Source organism: Heterocephalus glaber, unplaced genomic scaffold, assembly GCF_053883595.1.
Source record: "Heterocephalus glaber isolate CG9 unplaced genomic scaffold, H.glaber_assembly_v1.0 deba00001781, whole genome shotgun sequence".
NCBI classification, from domain to species: domain Eukaryota; kingdom Metazoa; phylum Chordata; class Mammalia; order Rodentia; family Bathyergidae; genus Heterocephalus; species Heterocephalus glaber.
Genome location: NW_028258467.1, coordinates 5494938 through 5514405, shown reverse-complemented (window position 1 = coordinate 5514405; position 19468 = coordinate 5494938). Strand labels below are relative to the sequence as shown.

Sequence of the window (19468 nt, the reverse complement as noted above, 5' to 3'; positions counted from 1 at the left end):
AACAAGAGACAATGTGGAGAGAAATGAGAATATGGGAGAAGATGCCATAGCAAGGCAAACCCATCCTAGGTGGCCCTGAGAAGCTACACTGAAGGGTTGCTGGGAACTGGTCAGCCTCACATCTTACTTGCCCACAACTCCTTTCCCTGGCCCTGAGGGCTCATATGATGCTTAGGAGGCTGAATCAGCCTCCTCAAACTCACCTCCAATTAAAGGCTAATTGTAAATAACTATTCTGCTTACTCTCCTTGATGAATCTGGCTCTAGCTGAACCTACCAAGCAAGACTTTTCACAGCAATCCTTGATAAAAACGAGAAAACCATCCATTCCTCAATATCAGCATCATGGGATGAGAGGGAGGGAGACAGCTCCTTTCTCCGCTCTCCTGGGGCCTCTCCCTTACCAAAATTCTATCCATGGGCCTCTACCAAGCCAAGTCTCCAGCTGGAAGCTATCCACAGTGCCCACAAACTTCTGTCCCAATTTGGTTCCCTCACCTTTATGTAGGACATGCTGCAGTTCATCTCTCCCCATGCCACTGATGCCCTCCCAGGAAGTTCTGGATTTGTTCCCCCTGTAAAAGGTTCCCTGCAGCCCAACAAAGCTGGCCCTGTGGTCAGTACCCAGCATTACCTGCATGTTGTACTCAAAGGCCTTGTTAGCTTCCTCCACAATTCTCTCTTTGGTCTTCAGGCTCAGATCCAGGGCATTCATCCTGGCCCGGTAGAACTGCTTGAACTGCTGGGCATTGTCCACCTTCTCAAAATGGTAGAACTGGGTCCCTTCCCCTGTGCTGGGGAGCTTCAGGGCCCGCTGGGCCACTTTCTTCAGCACCTGTCCTCCTGAAAGGTCCCCCATATAGCGGGTATATGTATGGGCCACAAGCAACTCTGGCTCATTTTGCCCCACATAGTGGATCCGCTCCACATACTTCTGGGTAGCCTCAGAGCACATCACCTGCTCCTCCCAGTTTTCACCAAAGAAATACTCCATGTCCTTTGTCAGTGCTTCCTTCCGGTGCAGTTCCATGGGGAAATACAAGGGGGTGAAGACTGGGTGGTCCTTGTTGCGGTCCATTTCCTCCTCGAGGGCTGAATATGTGAAGTAAAGTGCAGCTGTGGCCAGCTATGGGAGTGACAAGGTGACGGTGGGAAAGGACAACTTTAAAATCAACCACATCAGAGTAGCTGGAGACCAAACCTCAAGTAGCACCCCCTCTTCCACTCCCCAAAGACCCAACCTGTGATCCATTTTTATATAGTAAATTACTTAAAATGCCCAGGAAGCTTTTGTTTCTGGAAGGAATGACATAGTATATTCTTTGGAACACATATTTTTGCTTCCTTTACATCATTATGTTATTTCGTTTAAGCCAGAAGAGCCAGAGCTTAATGCCAAAAATGAGTGAACATGAAGAAAAGTCCAGCTTCTCCCTCAGAACAGCTCCAGGGGCACCTTCCTCAGGGACTAAGGCTCCCACCCCGACCCATTTCAAAGTCTGGAATCCAACTTTCTTTGACTGACACAAACCTTAAATAGCTCCTTCTTAATGTTGCCTTTCAAGAAGTCCTTGACAAACTGGGTGTTTTCTGCCCGGTCATGTGCTTCCTTGGTCCCTTCCTTCAGGAGCTCGGAGAGGTCAGCCATTCTGTTGAGATGGGATGTGTGTGTGTGTGTGTGTGTGTGTATTGTGTGTGTTAGCCCTTCCCAGCTCCCTGGAAAGGACTACAGAACAAAAGAGGGCCCAGATCCCAGGGTGACCACTTGCGGGACTGGAGGCAGGGCTATGTAGATACTTTGCTCTACCATGAACAGCTGGGCCTTGTTAGGGAATATATAGGACAAGCAGACTTGTCAGTCTACCCAAAGGACTCAGATGACATGCAAATATATGGCCTCCTCAAAGTTAGAGAGTCATGTGTCCATCCAAGTATGCTAGGAACCATCCATACGAATGACACTGCTTCTGTGGCCACCTACTGGCAGAATAAACACATACCTCTAATCTCACCAGTCCTTGCTGGCTTCTTTCATCCTGCCTTTGAAAATGTGTCCTCCAGGGTGGGAATTTAGCTTAGTGACACCGCACTTGCCTTGCAAGCTCAAGGTCCTGAGTTCAATTCCCCATACCAGAAAAAAAAAATGTGTCTTCCAGAGTCCACACCCCATGCTGCTGTAAGGGCTGTGAAAGTGTGGACCCTCTGGGGCGGCCCTGCTCCTTTCGTCACTGTGGGTCTAGTCTTCAGGACTACGTGTGTCTGGCCCCAGGAGTAGAAGGATGAGAAGGACAGTAAGAGGTTGGCGTCAGAACTTTGGGTTTCTATTACTTAACAAAATCACACAGGAGGGTAGGGGATTTGGCTCAGTGGTTTCGCTGCCTGCTGTGCAAGCGCAAGGACCTGAGTTCGATCCCCGGTACCAAAAAAAACCCCCCAAAAAACAAAATCACACAGGAACAAGTTGTACTAACAGATGGACAAAGCAAAAAATGTGTGATCCTAAAGATGACGGTACCTGGGCTGGACTCACATGTATCCACAGTGTATTAATTAGAGCGAAAAAAATTTGGCCCTCTCATGGCCCAGTCTCTGCTGGGTTCCTTATGAGATTAGCTTGTTTCACCAATGCTGAGAACCAGTTTGTTATTAGAAACTATTTCAAGCTATAAAAAGGAGGGCCGGGGATTTAGCTCAGTGGTTTCGCCATCTGTTGCACAAGCGCAGGAACCTGAGTTCGATCCCTAGTACCAAAAAAAAAGTCCAGGAAAGTATAAGCTATTAAAAGGAAACAGGGCTGGAGATTTAGCTCAGTTGTTCTACCATCTGCCCCATAAGCGCAAGGACCCGAGTTCAATCCCCAGTGCCAAAAAAATAAAATAAAATAAAAAGGAACAAAAGGGCCGAAGATTTAGCTCAGTGGTTCCGCCACCTGCAAGCACCTGAGTTTGAACTTGGTCGTCCCCCCACCCCGCAAAAAAAAGGAACCAAGGCTTTGGTTCTAATGATGGGGCTCTAATGGGAGACTAAGAATAATGCAGAGTAGGGCCCAGTAATGTAAGGCTTACAGAGAAGTGGTCTTGACAATAAGATATAAAGCCTGCCCTGAAGTAGAGTTCAAGTTCCCATTTTAAGGGGAGGAAGACACTGTGAAAGGAGCCACTGAGAAAGGTGTGTGATTACCATTTCTCAATGAAAAAACACAGGTTTTTAAGAAAAAACGGTTGAGAGGACTATCGTTAAAATCTATCACTCAGAACTCCGAGCAGCACGTACTCTGCTTCCTTGGATAACAGAGCAAATGAGAGTGCGCTGAGCAGTCCAGGGGCTAAACATGGGCCCTGCAGTCTCAACCAGGCATCCTAGGATCCACAGCTCCAGGAACCATGACCACCTCCCGGTGCTAACAGCAAACAAAACCAGTTGTGTTGTGCATAGCAGTTGCTGGGCCCCCTGATTTGATGTAGCCAGCCCTTATCACTCACTCACCTGATATGGTTTTCCTTTTCTTGGGCCACAGGGTTCTTTCTCTCCGAATCATCTACCCCTTCAGAAGTCTCTACTTCTGCTGACATTGCTGCAAAGTGGTTCTTGCTACCCTTACTCAGTTCTGTAGAGATAGAAGGAAATGGTGATTAACATCCTAGCAGTCACCTCCTCAAATGCCTGCCCATTCTGCTCTCCTCTGAGGAACATACCCAAGGAAACACCTCTGCATCCCAGGGTGGTCTTCTTTACAATAAAACTGCCATTATTGGGACCATAATGTGAAGTGGACAGTCTGAATATGGACAGTGGATAAGGTTAACAGCATTATTTGTTGTTGAACTTAAGAAATACACATTGAGGCATCCACAAGTAAAGGGGCAAGGCATAATGTGCAATTTACTGTGAGACAATTCAAAAGGGAGTGTCAACATACATCTTTGTGCAAGGGGAGGGAGTAGAGTGGGGAGGATTCACAAGAAAGAAATCAAATAAAGCAAAATGCTGACAATGAATCTTGGTTAAAGGTATACAAGAGGTCCAAGGATTGAGCTCAGTAGTTCTGGCGCCTGCCTCACAAGCGCATAGTCCCATAGTTCCCTGGTATTGCTCCCCCCAAAAAAAGGTATACGAGAGTTCTTGTGCTATTCTTTTTTTTTTTTTTTTTTTTTGGTACCAGGGATTGAACTCGGGTCCTTGCACTTGCAAGGCAGGTAGCGAAAACAATGAGCTAAATCCCCGGCCCGCTTTGTGCTATTCTTAACAACTCTTCTGCACATCTGAAACTATATCAAAATAAAAAGCTGGTTGTGCTGGTGCCCACCTATAATCCCAGCACTCTAGATGCTGAGGCAGGAAGACTGCAGCAAGTTCAAGGCCAGCCTAGGCTATATAGTGGGTTCAGGGCCAGCCTGAACTACATAGTGAGACCCTATATCAAAAACCAAAAATATAAATAAATAAATAAATAAATAAGTGAAAAGCTGCGAAAAACATAAAAAAGAAAACATCAAGTTTTCTTGTGCACTGTGGCACATGCCTGAAATCCCAGTACTCTGAGGGACTGAAGCAAGAGAATTGCAAGTTCAAGTGCAGCCTGAGCAATTCAGCAACTTAGCAAGACTCAAAAACTAAAAAGGAGCTGAAGATGTAGTTCAGTATGAAGACCCTGGGTTCAATCCCTATGACGGTGGGACTGAGAGAAGAGAAAACATCATAGATAACAACAGCTCTCTGCTTGGTAAGCAATGCCAGGCTTCTACATCACCACAAGTATACCTGAGGCCAGCACAACCTACCTGCTGGTGGCTGTACCTTATACAGAAAGCAGTGGGAGCAGAATACTGGATGGAATTTAGTTAGATAAGGCTATACCCAGCACTGTGCAACAAAACACAGCAGCTTGTAAGATACCCAACAAGTCTGCGTCAGCTATGTGTGAGTCACCTAGCAAGCAGATTGTTGCTAGCCTACTCAGAATTCTACCGGGCTGAAAGAAATAATAAGTTGGCCAACCAATTCCCATCACCAGCTACAAGGGCTGAACCTTCGTCAGCCAGGGAAATATAGTCCCACAACACGACAAGCTCATCTTTCATCCCTGGAGGCTTCCACTCTGCCAGTGTAAGGGGCAACACACTTGGGGAACTTTCCAGATGAACAGAAGCACAGTAGCACCAACAAATAATAAAGTCAGTCACAAAGACACAACTACCAATATTGGGGCCATGTCAAGCCAAACTGGGCCAAGGAAAAGGGAAGCCTTCATTTTCTACCTCAATCAGTACTTTTTTTTTTTTTTTTGGTACCAGGGATCAAACTCAGGACCTTGCGCTTTCGAGGAGGAGGCAGAACCACTGAGCTAAATCCTTGGCCCCCAATCAGCACTTACGTACTGAACATTTTCTACATGTTCTTCCCCTCTAACAAGTGTCAAAGGGGAAAAACAAGTGTAAGAAATAGCCCTTGAAGGGAATAAAGGAGAAAAAAATAATCTATCTCACCCACAGGTTAATGTACTGGTATATGTCCTCTCTGAGATTTCTCTAAGTACCTACTTATATTTTCTCTTTGGGGACATTATAGTATGGGATTTGCTCAGCAGAGTCTTTCAGAGCCTTCTCTCATCTTCAGATTCACCATCTATACAGTGGGATTGATTACAGGAAGTTAAACGAAAAGAGCAGAGCATAATGCTTGTTATGTGGTAAGCATTCAATAAATGTTACTGACTATACTCGTTTTAGTTTAATTATTTATGTATGTATGTGGTTCTGGGGATTGAATTTAGGGCCTCATGTACACCAGGGAAGTACTGTACCACTGAGCTACACCCTCAGTCCCTGTATTTGCATTTTGATTGAAGTTTAGGGAAGAAGAACGCTGAAAAAATAAATAGCAGGGATTGCGGATTTAGATAAGTGGTAGATTACATGCCTAGCTCATGCAAGGTCCTGGGCTCAATCCCCAGCACCAAAAAATTAGAATAAATAAATACCAGAATAAAAAATGGAAAAATTTCTTGACTCTAAAGCAGATACAGTTTCTTCTCTTCTGTACAATGCTAATGAACTATGTAGTGCACAGACTAGTCCACTAGGATGCAAAGGCTGGTGGTCATCACCTAGAGAATGGTACACAGAGAAGCTTCCTGGAGAAGAAACTTCACAACAAAAGGATTCAGAGTTGGACAGAAAGGAAAGCAGAGGGAGAGGGAGAGGCAGATTGAGGGAATAATATGAAAAAAGCAGAAACAGGATTACAAGGATTACATGATGCTGTCCCAACTGTGTGCCCTCTTACCAAGGAGCTAAGCCAAGGTGGTTTTTTTGTTGTTTTTTTTTTTTTTGGTACCGGGGATCGAACTCGGGTCCTTGCGCTTGCAAGGCACGCGGCAGAACCACTGAGCTAAATCCCCAGCCCTAAGCCAAGGTTTTGCCAGCTGCAGAGTAAGCTCCACAAAAGCCTTCTTAAGCATCTGCCCACAACTGACCCTTGATTTTCAGACTTTATGAAATAATAGCTGTGCTAGGGCATGGTGGTACACATCTTTAGTTCCAGGTACTCTGGAAGCTGAGGCAGGAGGGCCACAAATTCAAGCCTGGGCAACTTAGCCAGACCCTGTCTCAAAATAAAACTTTTAAGTAGGGCTGGGAATGTAGCTCAGCACTCCCTGGGTTCAGACTTCAGTTAAAACAAAACAAAATGTCGTGTTCCATACCCCTAGGGACCCTGAGAGCCAAAATATGACGACTGCCACTCAGTACTCAGGCAGCAGAGAGAAGAGGATGCTGGGCTGCCCGAAAGAAGGGGTACAGTAAAAAGTCCCAGCGCCTCTAGACAGTACAGCCATGCTAAAGACAGGCACTTAAAAGCTGCAGGAACCAGGCTATTAACAGGTTAAGTACTGCAAAGACGGAGCAAGGGTGATTGACTTAGGTAAGCTTCCTGCCATTTGCACCTAATTATCATGCTGCATAAGAGTGATTGTGCAATTAATCTGATCATCAGCTATGTTTTATTTGATAAATTATTGCTCACTCTGTGAGAATGTAGTCTTGCTTAAGCAACAAAGCTTTTTGCTTCTCTTGAAAAATACAAATAAGTGAAGTGAGAGCTGGCTTCTCTGGTACTCACTTTGGCATTTTCTTTTTTCTGTGCAGGACTTTACCTGTTCCCTCTCTCCTTAAGAACACCCCCACACACAAAGATATACTCTCTTATTCCTACATGCCAGCCACTAATTCTGTTTTCTAGCCCACGAGAAGCTCAACTCTGTACCCAGGGGCAAGGCCACAGCTGTTTTTTCCACTATTGTAGCTCCAAGACCTGGAAAATACTAGTTTCTCAATGAATACTTCTTAAATTTTTTTTAAAAATCCAAGCTGAGCAGGGTGTGGTGGTGCACATCTATAATCCCAGCACTCAGGAGGTTGAGGCAGGAGGATCGCCATGAGTTCAAGGCCAGCCTGGGCTACATAGTGAGTTCAGAGCCAGCCTGAACTACAAAGCAAGACCCTATCTCCAAAAGTGGGGGGGGAGCATTAGCTCAGTGGCATCACGCCTACCTTGCAAGCACAAGGTTCTGAGTTCCATCCCTGGTACCAAAAAAAAAAAAAAAATTCCAAGCTGGGCACAATGGCACACACCTATAATCCCAGCTATTCAGGAGGCCGAGGCAGAAGGAACACAGTTCAAGGTCAGCCTGAAAAGCTTAATGACATTCTGTCTCAAATTTTTTTAAAAATTTAAAAATTTAGGGCATGGGAATTAAGCTCAGTGGTTCTGCCACCTGCCTCACAAGCGCAAGGTCCTGAGTTCAATCCCTAGTACCAAAATAAAATATAATAAAATAAAACAACAAAAAAAATTTGAAAATTTAAATTGGTGGTAAATCACTTTGCCTGACATGCCCCAAGACCCTGGATTCAAACCCCAGTACCCTGTCACACACACACACATTCACATACAAACAGGAGGGAAAATGGAGGAAGGAAAAGGTCTCATGGATACTACCAACAATATGTAGGTTTTGTTGTTGTTTTGAGACAGGGTCTCACTTTGCAGTTTAGACTGGTCTTGAACTCATGTAGCCTGGGCTGACCTTAAACTCTTAGCAGTCCTCCTGCCTCACCCTTGTGAGTGCTAGGGTTTACAAGTGTGTGCCACCACATCCGGCTAATATGTTGGGGGTTTTTAAAAGCAAAAAAGTGATCTGCTGTCCACTACTTCAACAGTTTTCTAAACTCAAAACATGAATTACTGATTTTCCTGAAAAGAAAAGAATGTTTTACCCTGCCCCTGGCAGCAAGAATACTGAGTCTTCAAGGCAGGCTGAAAACACTGCTCTGAAAGGCTGGGTTAACACATTCAACCTGCACAGCCTGGTGCCAAGGAGGGCAGCCTGTGTCCATCCCTGTGGCTTGGCTACCGTTTCTCAGTCTTGTGGCCCTGAGAGGCCACCTTGCAACAGAGAAAACAGAATTCTCTTTACTCTCTGAAAAGGTACATGTCCAAACTTAGCTTGGCTGATCTCTATACTTGAATCCTTTTTTTCTCTGCAAGAACCACTGGGATCCCTAGAATAGTAGGATATTCCAAACCTTAAATGTAGGGCTTTTGTAGACTTTACTCTCTCATAATAAGAAGAAGCTACCCAAAACACACACAGCAAAACAAAAGATTCTACTCTGAGAAATATACCTCAAGAAATAGTCATACTGGTTCTGCCGCCTACCTCACAAAGCGAAAGGTCCTGAATTCAATCCCCGGTACCTGCCCCACCAAAAAAAGAAAAAGAAAAATATTCATACTAATCTCTACCAAAATAATAAACAGCCATACTATGATGTTTGAAAGCAAATCATGCAAGTGCAAGGTCCTGAGTTCGATCCCTGGTACCAAAAAAAAGAAAACAAATTATGCAGCTTAACAGCCAAGGGTTGGGGTGCTCAAACAGTAACAATGGAATGCTGGCACAGCTTTGACAAGTTGATAAGCTGCATTCACACAGAAAAAAGTCTACAGAATTTAAAAGAGGGGGGACCCAAAACACTGAATATAACTGTGTGCAGTAAGTACAGTGGACCCTTGACTTAACGAACACAATCAGTTTCCGGGTGCTGGTTGTAACTCAAGTTGGTTCTAAGTCAAGACAGCTGAGATCTGGATGTTTACCTGGGTACACTATAGCTAATAAGAGGCAGATGAATCTCCCATTAATCTAATTGACCCAAGTGGTTCATATGTCAGGCCAGTCATAACTTGAGGGTCCGCTCTATACTTACGAAGGGAATTTAGAAGGCTATCGTCTTATTTCTTCTTGGACTTCTTAGCCAACTAGCTACTTGATTCTCTTGGAAAAAAGGCGGGGGGGAGGATGCAGGCTGTTGTGGTATTGCTTCCTGTACCCAAAACACTCACTTTGGTTCACACAGATTGTATAAGATTGTTCCCTGGTGAGGCTACTTTTGCTAACAGGCAGCCCAAGGCTGGTCTCAAAGGGGAAGGTGGTACACCCCGCCACTTAGTGTCCACTTAGTGCCAGCCATTGGTGAACAATGAAGCAAGGGACCCTGGGGCATCCCTATACCAAAGGGAAGTCAAAATGGAGTCTGCAAATCTCTATAGCAGCCAATGTCATGGAAACTACAAAGAAATAGTCCTAGTTTTGAGCCAGACTTGGTGGCACATGCCTATGATCCCAACCCGCTGGAAATCCAAGGCAGCTGAAGTCCAACCTGGGCAACTTAGCAAGACCATGTCTCAAAACAAAAATTTTAAAAAGGCTGGGGATGTAGCTTAATGCGAAGGCCCTGGCTGAATTTCTAGCACAACAAAGAATCTGGTTTCAGGAATCTGGTAGCATGGCAACCATGTACTGTATGTTTAAAAGCTAAGCAGTTCTATCGTTCTGCCTCTGCAAATGCATGATGCCTTGGAAATGGCAGTGCAGACAGAAAATATATTAAGAGAAACTTCCTGTCAGGTAAGACAAGACTTTGGTCAACTAAACAATGTGGCTCCTATTTCTTACTTTGGTTGTATAAGGGATCTCTATGCATTTCCACAGCCCTACAGAGTTTAATATTACTCTTCTTCACAATGACTATTCAGATTCTGGTGGCAGGGGTAAACTGCAGGCAAAGAAACATGTTTAGACCAAGGACCAATAACTTTACATGGCTGATCTGTCCTACACAGACTGTGTCTGTGGTGGCAGGTGACCAAAAGCAGTTAATGGACTTTCTCAGAGTAGGAAGGTTGGCTTTCCCAGCATTAACAGTAGGCACTGGTCTTTACCTGAAGAACAGTCAAGAGAACAGAGCTGTCAACCTGTTTCCATCTTACCCTCTGAATCCCTATCTTAACGAACAAAGCACCAAGAGTCCTTAGGAATAGGGATCCTCAACATTTTTCCTCCCTCTGTAGATAGGGTCTGATTTACACATGAATGACAATATCCCAGAGGAATAGCTAGGCACTGGAGCACAGACAGAATGCATTGTAGGAGGCATGCAATCACCAGATGTTAGCTATAACAGCAGACAACTCTTCTACTTTAAAAGCCCTCTTAGAATGAATGTGGGCATACAGGAATTACCTTTAAACCAATCTTTTTTTTTTTTTTCAGTACTGGGATTGAAACCCAGGGCCTCACACATGCTAGGCAATCACTCTACCACTGAGCTACATCTCCAGGCCTTTTTAATTTTACTTTGAGACAACTTACTTTGCTAAACTGCCCAGGCTGGCCTCAGATTTGTGATCCTCCTACCTCAGCCTCCCAAGTAGCTGGGATAAAATAGGTGTTGCACCATCACAACTAGCCCAAACGTTTTTAAAGAGAAAGCACTGATAAGTTTCAGTTAGTACCAAATTACTTGCAACACATCTCATAACCATACTTAAAAGGCAGAAAATCAAAGTGACACAATGATTACTTAGCAAAAAGACATTCAATTGACTTTCTAGGAAAGCTTTCTAGATACTTGAGCTCCTCCATAAAGCTTTCTAAAAATAAAGATGAGATGTAACAGGCCACCATGCATTCATACATTACTCTGCTTGGTCTATGTGAGAAATTTCCAAAGCCATGCTGTGTTTTGTTTTGTTTTGTTTTGTTTTTGTTTTTGTGCAGGCATTGAATCTAGGGCTTTGCACATGCCAAGCAAGCACTCTATCACTGAGTTATGTCTCCAGATCTTTTAATATTTTTTTCTTTTAATATTTTTATTTTGCAACAGGGTCTAAGTCGCCCAGCCTGAGCTTGAACTTGTAATACTCCTGCCTCAGCTTCCCAAGTAGTTACGATTATAGGTGTGTGCCACTGCACTTGGCCAAGAAACACACTCTTTACTTTCCTCACCAGTAGATCTTCAGGACACAGCTTCCTCATCCCAACAGTTACTTGGCAAAGACTCAGTATTTGTATGAATGCCATATGACTATTAATTTACATACATATTTAAGTTTTTGTATGTCAGTATACAATGTACCACATGAAGACCAAATCCCTCCATCTGAAAATTTCTGGAAGATGAGTTCCACAAGTCTAATAGCAGGCATATGCACAGAAGTCCTTTCTGCATAGCCCGTTCAACAACATGTTGGTATAACACACAAGGAGCTGAGGTAAAGTACTGATGGTAGTAGACACCCAGCAAAAGTTAAATGAGCTGAGCCAGCCAACAGAGAAATCTACTAGACACACAAAGGCCAAGCAGCACATGAATGTGGTTAAGATACAGGCTCTTGACATGCATACGAGCAATCTCTGGTTCTACCACATACCAGCTGCAAGGTCTCTGACCTTAACTTCTTAGAGTTTCTTAACTTCTTAGAGTTTCTTTTGGTGTTTATGTGTGCGTGTGTATGTGGGTGTGGGTGTGGTGTATGTGGTACCAGGGGACTGAACCCAGGGCCTTTGCCCAAAGCTATATCCAAAGCCCTTTTTAATTTTTTAATTCTTTTATTGGTACATTTTAGGTATACAACACAATTACATTTCTCATTGGGAATTGTACCTTTACATAATGCATCTTGGTTCTTATTTTTTCCCCATTCCTAGCCCTCCCTTCACCCCCTCCACCCTTCCCTATTTACAAAGACTTTATTTCCATTTTTTCCATTTCTCATCATTTTTCCTTTCCCTTCTTTCCTTTCCCCTGCCCCTCCCACCACCCCTACCCCTTTGGACCTTTTCTTCCTATTTTGCGTTATCGATTATTCATTCTAATCATTGGTACATTTTAGGTATACAATATAATGACATTCATCATTGGAAATTTGCACCTTTACATAGTCTCTCTTGGTTCTTATTTTTCACCCTTGCCCTGCCCTCCCTTCAACCCCTCCATTCCTATTTACAAAGATTTTGTTCTTATTTTTCCATTTTCTCATATTAATCCCATTCCCTTCTATCCTTTCCCCTAGCCCTCCCACTTCCTTCCCCTTTGCTCCTTTTCTTCCTATTTCACATTACCTGTCATACATTTAGTCCATATTTACACTTTCAGTTTCTCACACCAGAGAAACTATTCGGTATTTATACATGTGTGTCCTATTTATTTCACTTAAGAGTATCACCTCAATGTGCATCCACTTAGCTATAAATGTCTCTAATTTCTCATTTTTTATGGCTGAGTAGTACTCCATTTTATTAAAAAACCACATTTTCTTTATCCAATCTCCAGTTGATGGGCATTTGGGCTGTTTCCAACTTTTAGCTATTACAAACTGCACTGCTATGAACACGAGCGCACATATATCACTGTGGTATGATTCTTTTAATTCTTTGGGGAAGATCCCCAGCAGTGGAATAGCGGGGTCAAATGGGACTTCCAGTCCTAGTTCTTTGAGGTATCTCCATACTGATTTCCACAGTGCTTGCACCAGTCTACACTCCCACCAGCAGTGCAGCAGGGTTCCTCTTTCCCCACAGCCCCGCCAGCATTTGTTATTGGTTGATTTCATGATAGCAGCCATTTTTTCTGAAGTGAAGTGGAATCTCAGCGTTGTTTTCATTTGCATCTCTCGAATGACCAGTGATGTTGAACGTTTTTTCATGTATTCACTTGCTATTTCTACTTCTTTGTCTGAGAAATGTCTGTTCATTTCAGATGCCCATTTTCGGATTGGTTCTTTAAATTTGGGAGGTCTGATCTTTTCAAGTTCTTTATAGATTCGAGATAGTAGACCTTTGTCTGAGGAAGAGCAGGTGAAGATTTTTTCCCACTTTGTGGGTTGTCTCTTCACACTGCTGGTGGTTTCTCTTGCTGTGCAGAAGCCTTTTAATAAGAAGAGATCCCACTTGTTGATTGTTTGTGCTAGTTCACGGGCAACCGAGGTTTTGTTCATAAAATCTTTTCCTACACCGATGTCTTCAAGGGTTCTACCTAACCTCTGTTCCAACTGGTTCAGAGTTTCTATTTTAATATTTAGATCTTTAATCCATTTTGATTTTAGTTTAGTGCATGGTGAGAGATATAGGTCTAGTTTTAATCTTTGGCAAGTTGAAGCCCAATTTTTCCAGCACCATTTATTAAAGAGGCCCTTTTTAATTTTTTTGTACCAGGAATCGAACTCAGGGCCTCACACTTGCCAGACAGGTGCAGTGCCACTAAGCTACATCCCCGGCCTGTATTTTTTACTTTGAGCCAGGGTCTCACTAAATTGCCTAGGCTGGGCTCAAGTTTGCAATCCCCCTGCCTCAGCCTCCCAGAGTGCTGGGATTCCTGGTGATTTATCATCTCCCACTCAGCTTCATTTCTTTGTAATAACAATTCTGCATGGTAGTTAAGAGAATTAAATGAGATAAGTGAGTTATAAAACTGTGATAAGTCACAGTATGCCGATTTATAAACTCAAGAAAGTGTCAATATATAAAATTAACAAATATTTTCATAAACTTTAAAACAAGAGGGCCGGGGATTTAGCTCAGTGGTGCTGCCACCTACCTCGCAAGCACAAAGTCCCGAGTTCAATCCCCATTACCAAAAAAACCCAAGAAACATTAGAAGCCAAGGATGCTGCTGAATATCCTACAGTGCATAGAAAACACACACATATCCATCACCACAAAAAATCCAGCCCACAATAAGAATAGCACTAGGGCCAGGGATGTGGTTCAGTGATGCCACAAATGCCTGGCAAGTGCAAGGTTTTGAGTTTGATGGGGGGGAGGACGGACAATAACAATAGCACCAAGGTTGAGACACCCTACTTAAACTCAGAAGCAGTGCTAAGGTAGTTCAGAAAAGGATTATCAATCTAATATACCTGTTATCTCTTCATCAGCATATAGAGACATAATGAAATTTTGCAATTATGCTTCAAACCTCATCACACCTTTATCTAATATCCTTTACAGAGATTTCTGAAGCTGTTAGGTGGGGCAATTTAGAACTGCTTACAGTCAATGAAAAGGTCACAGTACCTTCCTAGAAACAGGCCTCTATAGCTGGAAAGCTCATTGATGCTAAATCTGGGATTATTCACTTCTTCAAGGGATGGAACATAAAATTAGAGAAATCTATCATATACCAATCTGGGATCTGACTGATAAGTAAGGTAAAAATCAAAGAACTAAGTTCTACTACCCAGGTCTTACACTTCTGCTAAACTTAGTTGTAGATATTCCCTAGCTCCAGTGACTTACTTCTGATCATGCTGCAGGAAAGATGGCCAGTGGTGGCAAACATGGCATAGGTGCTGCTGTGGGTTGTATCATTAAAAGCTCTAAAACGTTTGCCATCACTGGCATAGCCCAAGAGACATAATAGGAAAGTCTGTGAGCCTCCCTCTCCCTATTTCAACCAGAGCAGCTCCGGTACTCCTTGCTAAATTTCTTCTGAAAAGAAAGGTGTGACACTTCTAAAAATAAGGTCTTTTTTTTTTTTTTGGTACCGGGGATCGAACTCAGGTCGGTCCTTGCACTTGCACAGCAGGTGGCGAAACCACTGAGCTAAATCCCCGGCCCTCTAAAAATAAGGTCTTAGTGAGACACTATCCCAAAAGAAAAAAGAAAAAAAAGGGCTGTGGATGGAGCTCAGTGTGAAGACCCTCTAGGTGCAAGCCCAGTACCACCCCCCCAAAAAAAGTCTAGAAAACAATCTATGTGATGATGATCTTGGATCTTGCAGGCCATATCTTATATTGAGACCTTCCTAAATAAGCCTTTCTGATCTATGATAGCATTTGTATTCCATTACAGAACTTGTTTACACGTTTTTCTTCAGATTATAGCTCATTTATCCATTTCCTACTGCAAATACAGGCCATACACCTTATCAGGGTTTGCTGAATGAATGAATGATTTCTAGAATGCAAGGCATCCTCAAAATTGAGACAGTCTCAAAAAAAAAAAAAAGATACATTCTCAAAGAGCTGATGATGGGACAAATGAAGGTGAATCCCAGAAATAAGCAAAGCTGGCTTGTGAATAGGCTTTTTTTTTTTTTGAGACAGGGTCTTACTACGTACATCAGGCTGGGCTTGAACTCACTATGTAAGCCAGGCTGACCTCAAACTCATGACAATCCTTCTGTCTCAACCTCCCAAATGCTGGGAATAGGCATTTTTGAGCAGTACTTTTTTTTTTTTTTCAGTATTGGGGATCAAACTCAGGATCTTGCATTTGCAAGGCAGGTGCAGCACCACTTCGTTACATCCCCAGCCCTGAGAAGCACTTTTTTTATGGCAGAAACTTCAATGAATGGGACTCGGGAATGAAAATGACCTTCTGGGGAGGGAGGATCAAACGTGGTGCTTTGTGCTCAAGTAACTCACTGTTTCATATCTGAAGGAGAAATACTGTATTCCATTGGTTTTAAACTGGCTTTCTTGCATTCAATAGATAAGGGTACTGAATGTACCTTTTAGATTTTGAAAGCCATGTTACCTTTTTTATTAAAAAAAGAAATGTAGGGCCAGGGATTTAGCTCAGTGGTTCCGGTGCCTGCCTCGAAAGCGCAAGGTCCCGAGTTCGATCTCTGGTACCAAAAAAAAAGAAAAGAAAAGAAATGTATAGGCAAAAATTTATTTTTTGGGGAAAAAAAAAATTTATTTTTTGGTACCAGAGATCGAACTTGGGACCTTGCACTTGCGAGGCAGGTGGTGGAGCCACTGAGCTAAACCCCTGGCCCTGGGCAAATTTTTAATGAGGTATCAAATGCTTGCCAGCCTCCTCCACCCAATGTGTACACAAACCAATCCACTCTCATGAACACCTGTAAAAAAAAATCCTTGTGTCCTCTCACTTATCTTTGGACTCTGAGCTTCATACAACAGTCTTTTCGTGTTATTCCTATCACAAAGAAAAAAAAGCAAAATGCTATAATGATCCTAATTTACTGAAAAGGGGTGGGGATATAGCTCAGTGACAGAGTACTTATCTAAATGTGTGAGACCCTGAGTTCTATCCCCAGCACCAGAAAAGGGGAAAAAAAATAAAAGTAAAACCCCCAGCAGTTAGTCACCTTAAAACTGAATATCTTCCTGTTCCATTTTCTGCAATGAGGTAGCATCCACAAACTACACAATGCATTAAAGTTATATTAATTCCTGTAATTCCTAGAGCCTCCCCAAAACTGTTCAAAAGAGCATCTAATCATTAGCAAGAGGAAACTCAAATAGCTCAGAATATTAACTACTGACTGGGGATATGATTAGGCAACAATGAATAACTTTAGGAAAAAAGCAAGTAGACAAGATGGGGAAGGCAACTGTCCTGCAGCTTTTAGGCCAGGAAAGGTGGAGAAACAGGCTCTCCAGTGCTGTGAGAGGTATTACTCAAACCTTTTTTTTTCTTCCAGGCAAAATCCTGAACAAAAGGCCAATATATAAGCAAATAAAATGGAACTTTTATAAAAGGAAAGCAAGTTCGATCCCCGGTACCAAAAAAAAAAAAAGAAGAAGAAAAGCAGCAGCAAGAAGCTGGTCCTGCATTAGCCACTATCCCCAGGCCTGCCCAGGGCTTTCTGGCTGCCAGGCTAGAGCTCCTACACTTTCACATCTAATTTCCAATAGTCCATCAATTCCTTAAAAATTTCACGACCTTCCAAAGAGCATATGGTTCTGTGTCTTCAACTCACCTTATCCTTAAAATCCATACTTAGTTCTAACCCTGTGCTATGGCTATAACCAGCTGCAAGTGACTACAAGGTCTCCCTGAGGGCAGACTGTGAGCCTTAACTCCTTCCCTGCTTGAAACACTGATGGTACACTCATGACTGTGCCATCACACAGCTTGTACTACCTGATGGGACTGTCCCATGCCACCTGATGGGACAGTCATGCACCATACCAAAGGTGGTTCAGAGCTATCCCACAGCGGGACATAAATTATGGCCCCTCATGAAGGCATTAAACAGCTCTGGCTTACCCACACTAACTAGGCTCCCTGCCTAAAACAGGCTTCAGACAAGCATTCAGGCAAGTCTCATGATAGCTTGTGTTCTATGAAAGGCTGTTTACAAAGAAATGTCCTTGGGTCTGTCACTAATCTTCCAACCAAATGCCTGCTGATCTGAAGATAAGGCGTTGTGCATTTCTGAAGACAGGAAGGGAGGATATTTGTCAGAAACATCCTTAGCCATTTTTGGTTGCATATCCCCTTAAGAATAAGATGAAGATGAATTATCGATAACGCAAAATAGGAAGAAAATGTCCAAAGGGGTAGGGGTAGTGGGAGGGGCAGGGGAAAGGAAAGAAGGGAAAGGAAAAATGATGAGAAATGGAAAAAATGGAAATAAAGTCTTTGTAAATAGGGAAGGGTGGAGGGGGTGAAGGGAGGGCTAGGAATGGGGAAAAAATAAGAACCAAGATGCATCATGTAAAGGTACAAGTTCCCAATGAGAAATGTAATTGTGTTATATAGCTAAAATGTACTAATAAAAGAATTTAAGAAAAAAAAAAAGAATCAGATGAAGAGCCAGATGTGGTGGCACATGCCTATAATCCCAGCACTTGGGAGGCTGAGGCAGATTGAGGCCAGCCTGAACTACATAGTGAGACCCTGTCTCCAATCAATCAATCAGTCAGATGAAGGCCCGGTGTGGTAGTATAAGCCTGTAATCCTAGCACTCTAGGAGGCTGAGGCAGAAGAATATGAAGTCTGAGACCAGCTGGGTGACTGGGAAGTCACTGTCTCAAAATTTTAAAAAAGGGCTGGGAATGTAGCTCAGTGCCACAAGGCCTTAGTTTCAAGAATGAGGCTGGGGTGTAAGGAGGTAATCAAGCTCAGAGCCCCTATTCACATGCCTCACCCTCACTTGTCCATCTAGCTGTTCATCTGTATCCTTTTAAATAATCCTTATAAACTTTAAATGGGCAAATGTAAGTAAAGTGTTTCCCTGAGTTCTATGATGTGCTCTAACAAATTAAACTCAAGGAGGAGAGTCATAGGAACCCCTAATTCTTTTTATTTTTGTTACGAGGGATCGAACTCAGGACCTTGCACTTGCAAAGCAGGCACAGTGCCACTGAGCTAAATCCCAGACCCTCTAATTCATTTTGTTGTTGTTTTGTTTGTTTTTTGAGACAGGGTCTCGCTATGTATTCCAGGCTGGCCTTGAAGTCACTAAGTAATCCAAGCTGACCTAAAATTGTGGCAAGCCTCCTGCCTCAGCCACCCCAGTGTTGGGATTTGCCTTCTAATACCACACCCAGCTGAAACTCCTAATTTGTAGCCTATAGGTCAAAAGTACAGAGGGGCAACCTACTTACTACCTGTGACTGATACCTGAAATAGGGAAAAGTCTTGTGAGATTAAGCCCTCAACCTATGGGATGTGATGTTATCTCCATATAGACATTGTCAGAACTGAACTGAACTGGAGAAACCAGCTGGAGCCATTACAGAATGGCTGATATGTGTGGAAACAACCCCAACAGAGCTGGTGTCAAAAGTGCCATTGGTGAGTAGGAAAAATACCCCCCCATCTCAAATAACTGGAAAAGCTATTTACAAAAGCAGAGATGCATAACCTACAGCAATTCTCCTTTTGGGTATACTACTGTGTTTTTTAGAAACATAGACAACCTTAACAGAGCAGAACAAAAATGAGATTCAGCATGAGATTTGGGAATTTTGATGAAGCTCATAAATATCCTAGTGTGTAATAGAGGAATGGAGTGATTTTTTTTTTAGGTTATTTGCTTATTTGGGCATATATCTTATCACTAAGCAGAGGGAAGGATTGACGATCCCCTTGCTGCTTGACATAAAAAGTAAGGACTGCAGGGGCCGGGGACTTAGCTCAGTGGTTCTGCCGCCTGCCTCGTAAGAGGAAGGACCCCAGTTCGATCCCTGCTACCAAAAAAAAAAAAAAAAAAAAGTAAGGACTGCAGGACTGGAGATTTAGCTCAGTGGTTCCAATGCCTGCCTCCCAAGTGCAACAAGGTCCTGAGTTCGATCCCTGGTACCAAAAAAAAAAAAGTAAGGGCTGCAGATGTGGCATGAGTGCTTGCCCAGAATCCATGAGGCC

The 19468-nt window shown here is 43.1% G+C and overlaps 1 protein-coding gene across 4 annotated transcripts in view; it reads right to left on the bottom strand.

Moving 5' to 3' along the window:
* Positions 1–19468, bottom strand: part of Hmox2 (heme oxygenase 2) — a 44628-nt gene that overhangs the window by 1290 nt on the left and 23870 nt on the right. For 3 of the 4 annotated variants that reach the window (XM_004864784.4, XM_004864785.4, XM_004864783.4), the window contains 3 exons: positions 3487–3607; positions 1532–1649; positions 635–1126 (listed from right to left, as the gene is read on the bottom strand). In XM_004864784.4, coding sequence (XP_004864841.1) covers positions 635–1126; positions 1532–1649; positions 3487–3572 — 696 coding nt within the window. In that variant the 5' untranslated portion in view covers positions 3573–3607. Of the gene's footprint in view, positions 1–634; positions 1127–1531; positions 2742–3486; positions 3608–19468 lie in introns of all 4 variants that reach the window. The other variant, XM_087202688.1, reaches the window with a different exon arrangement.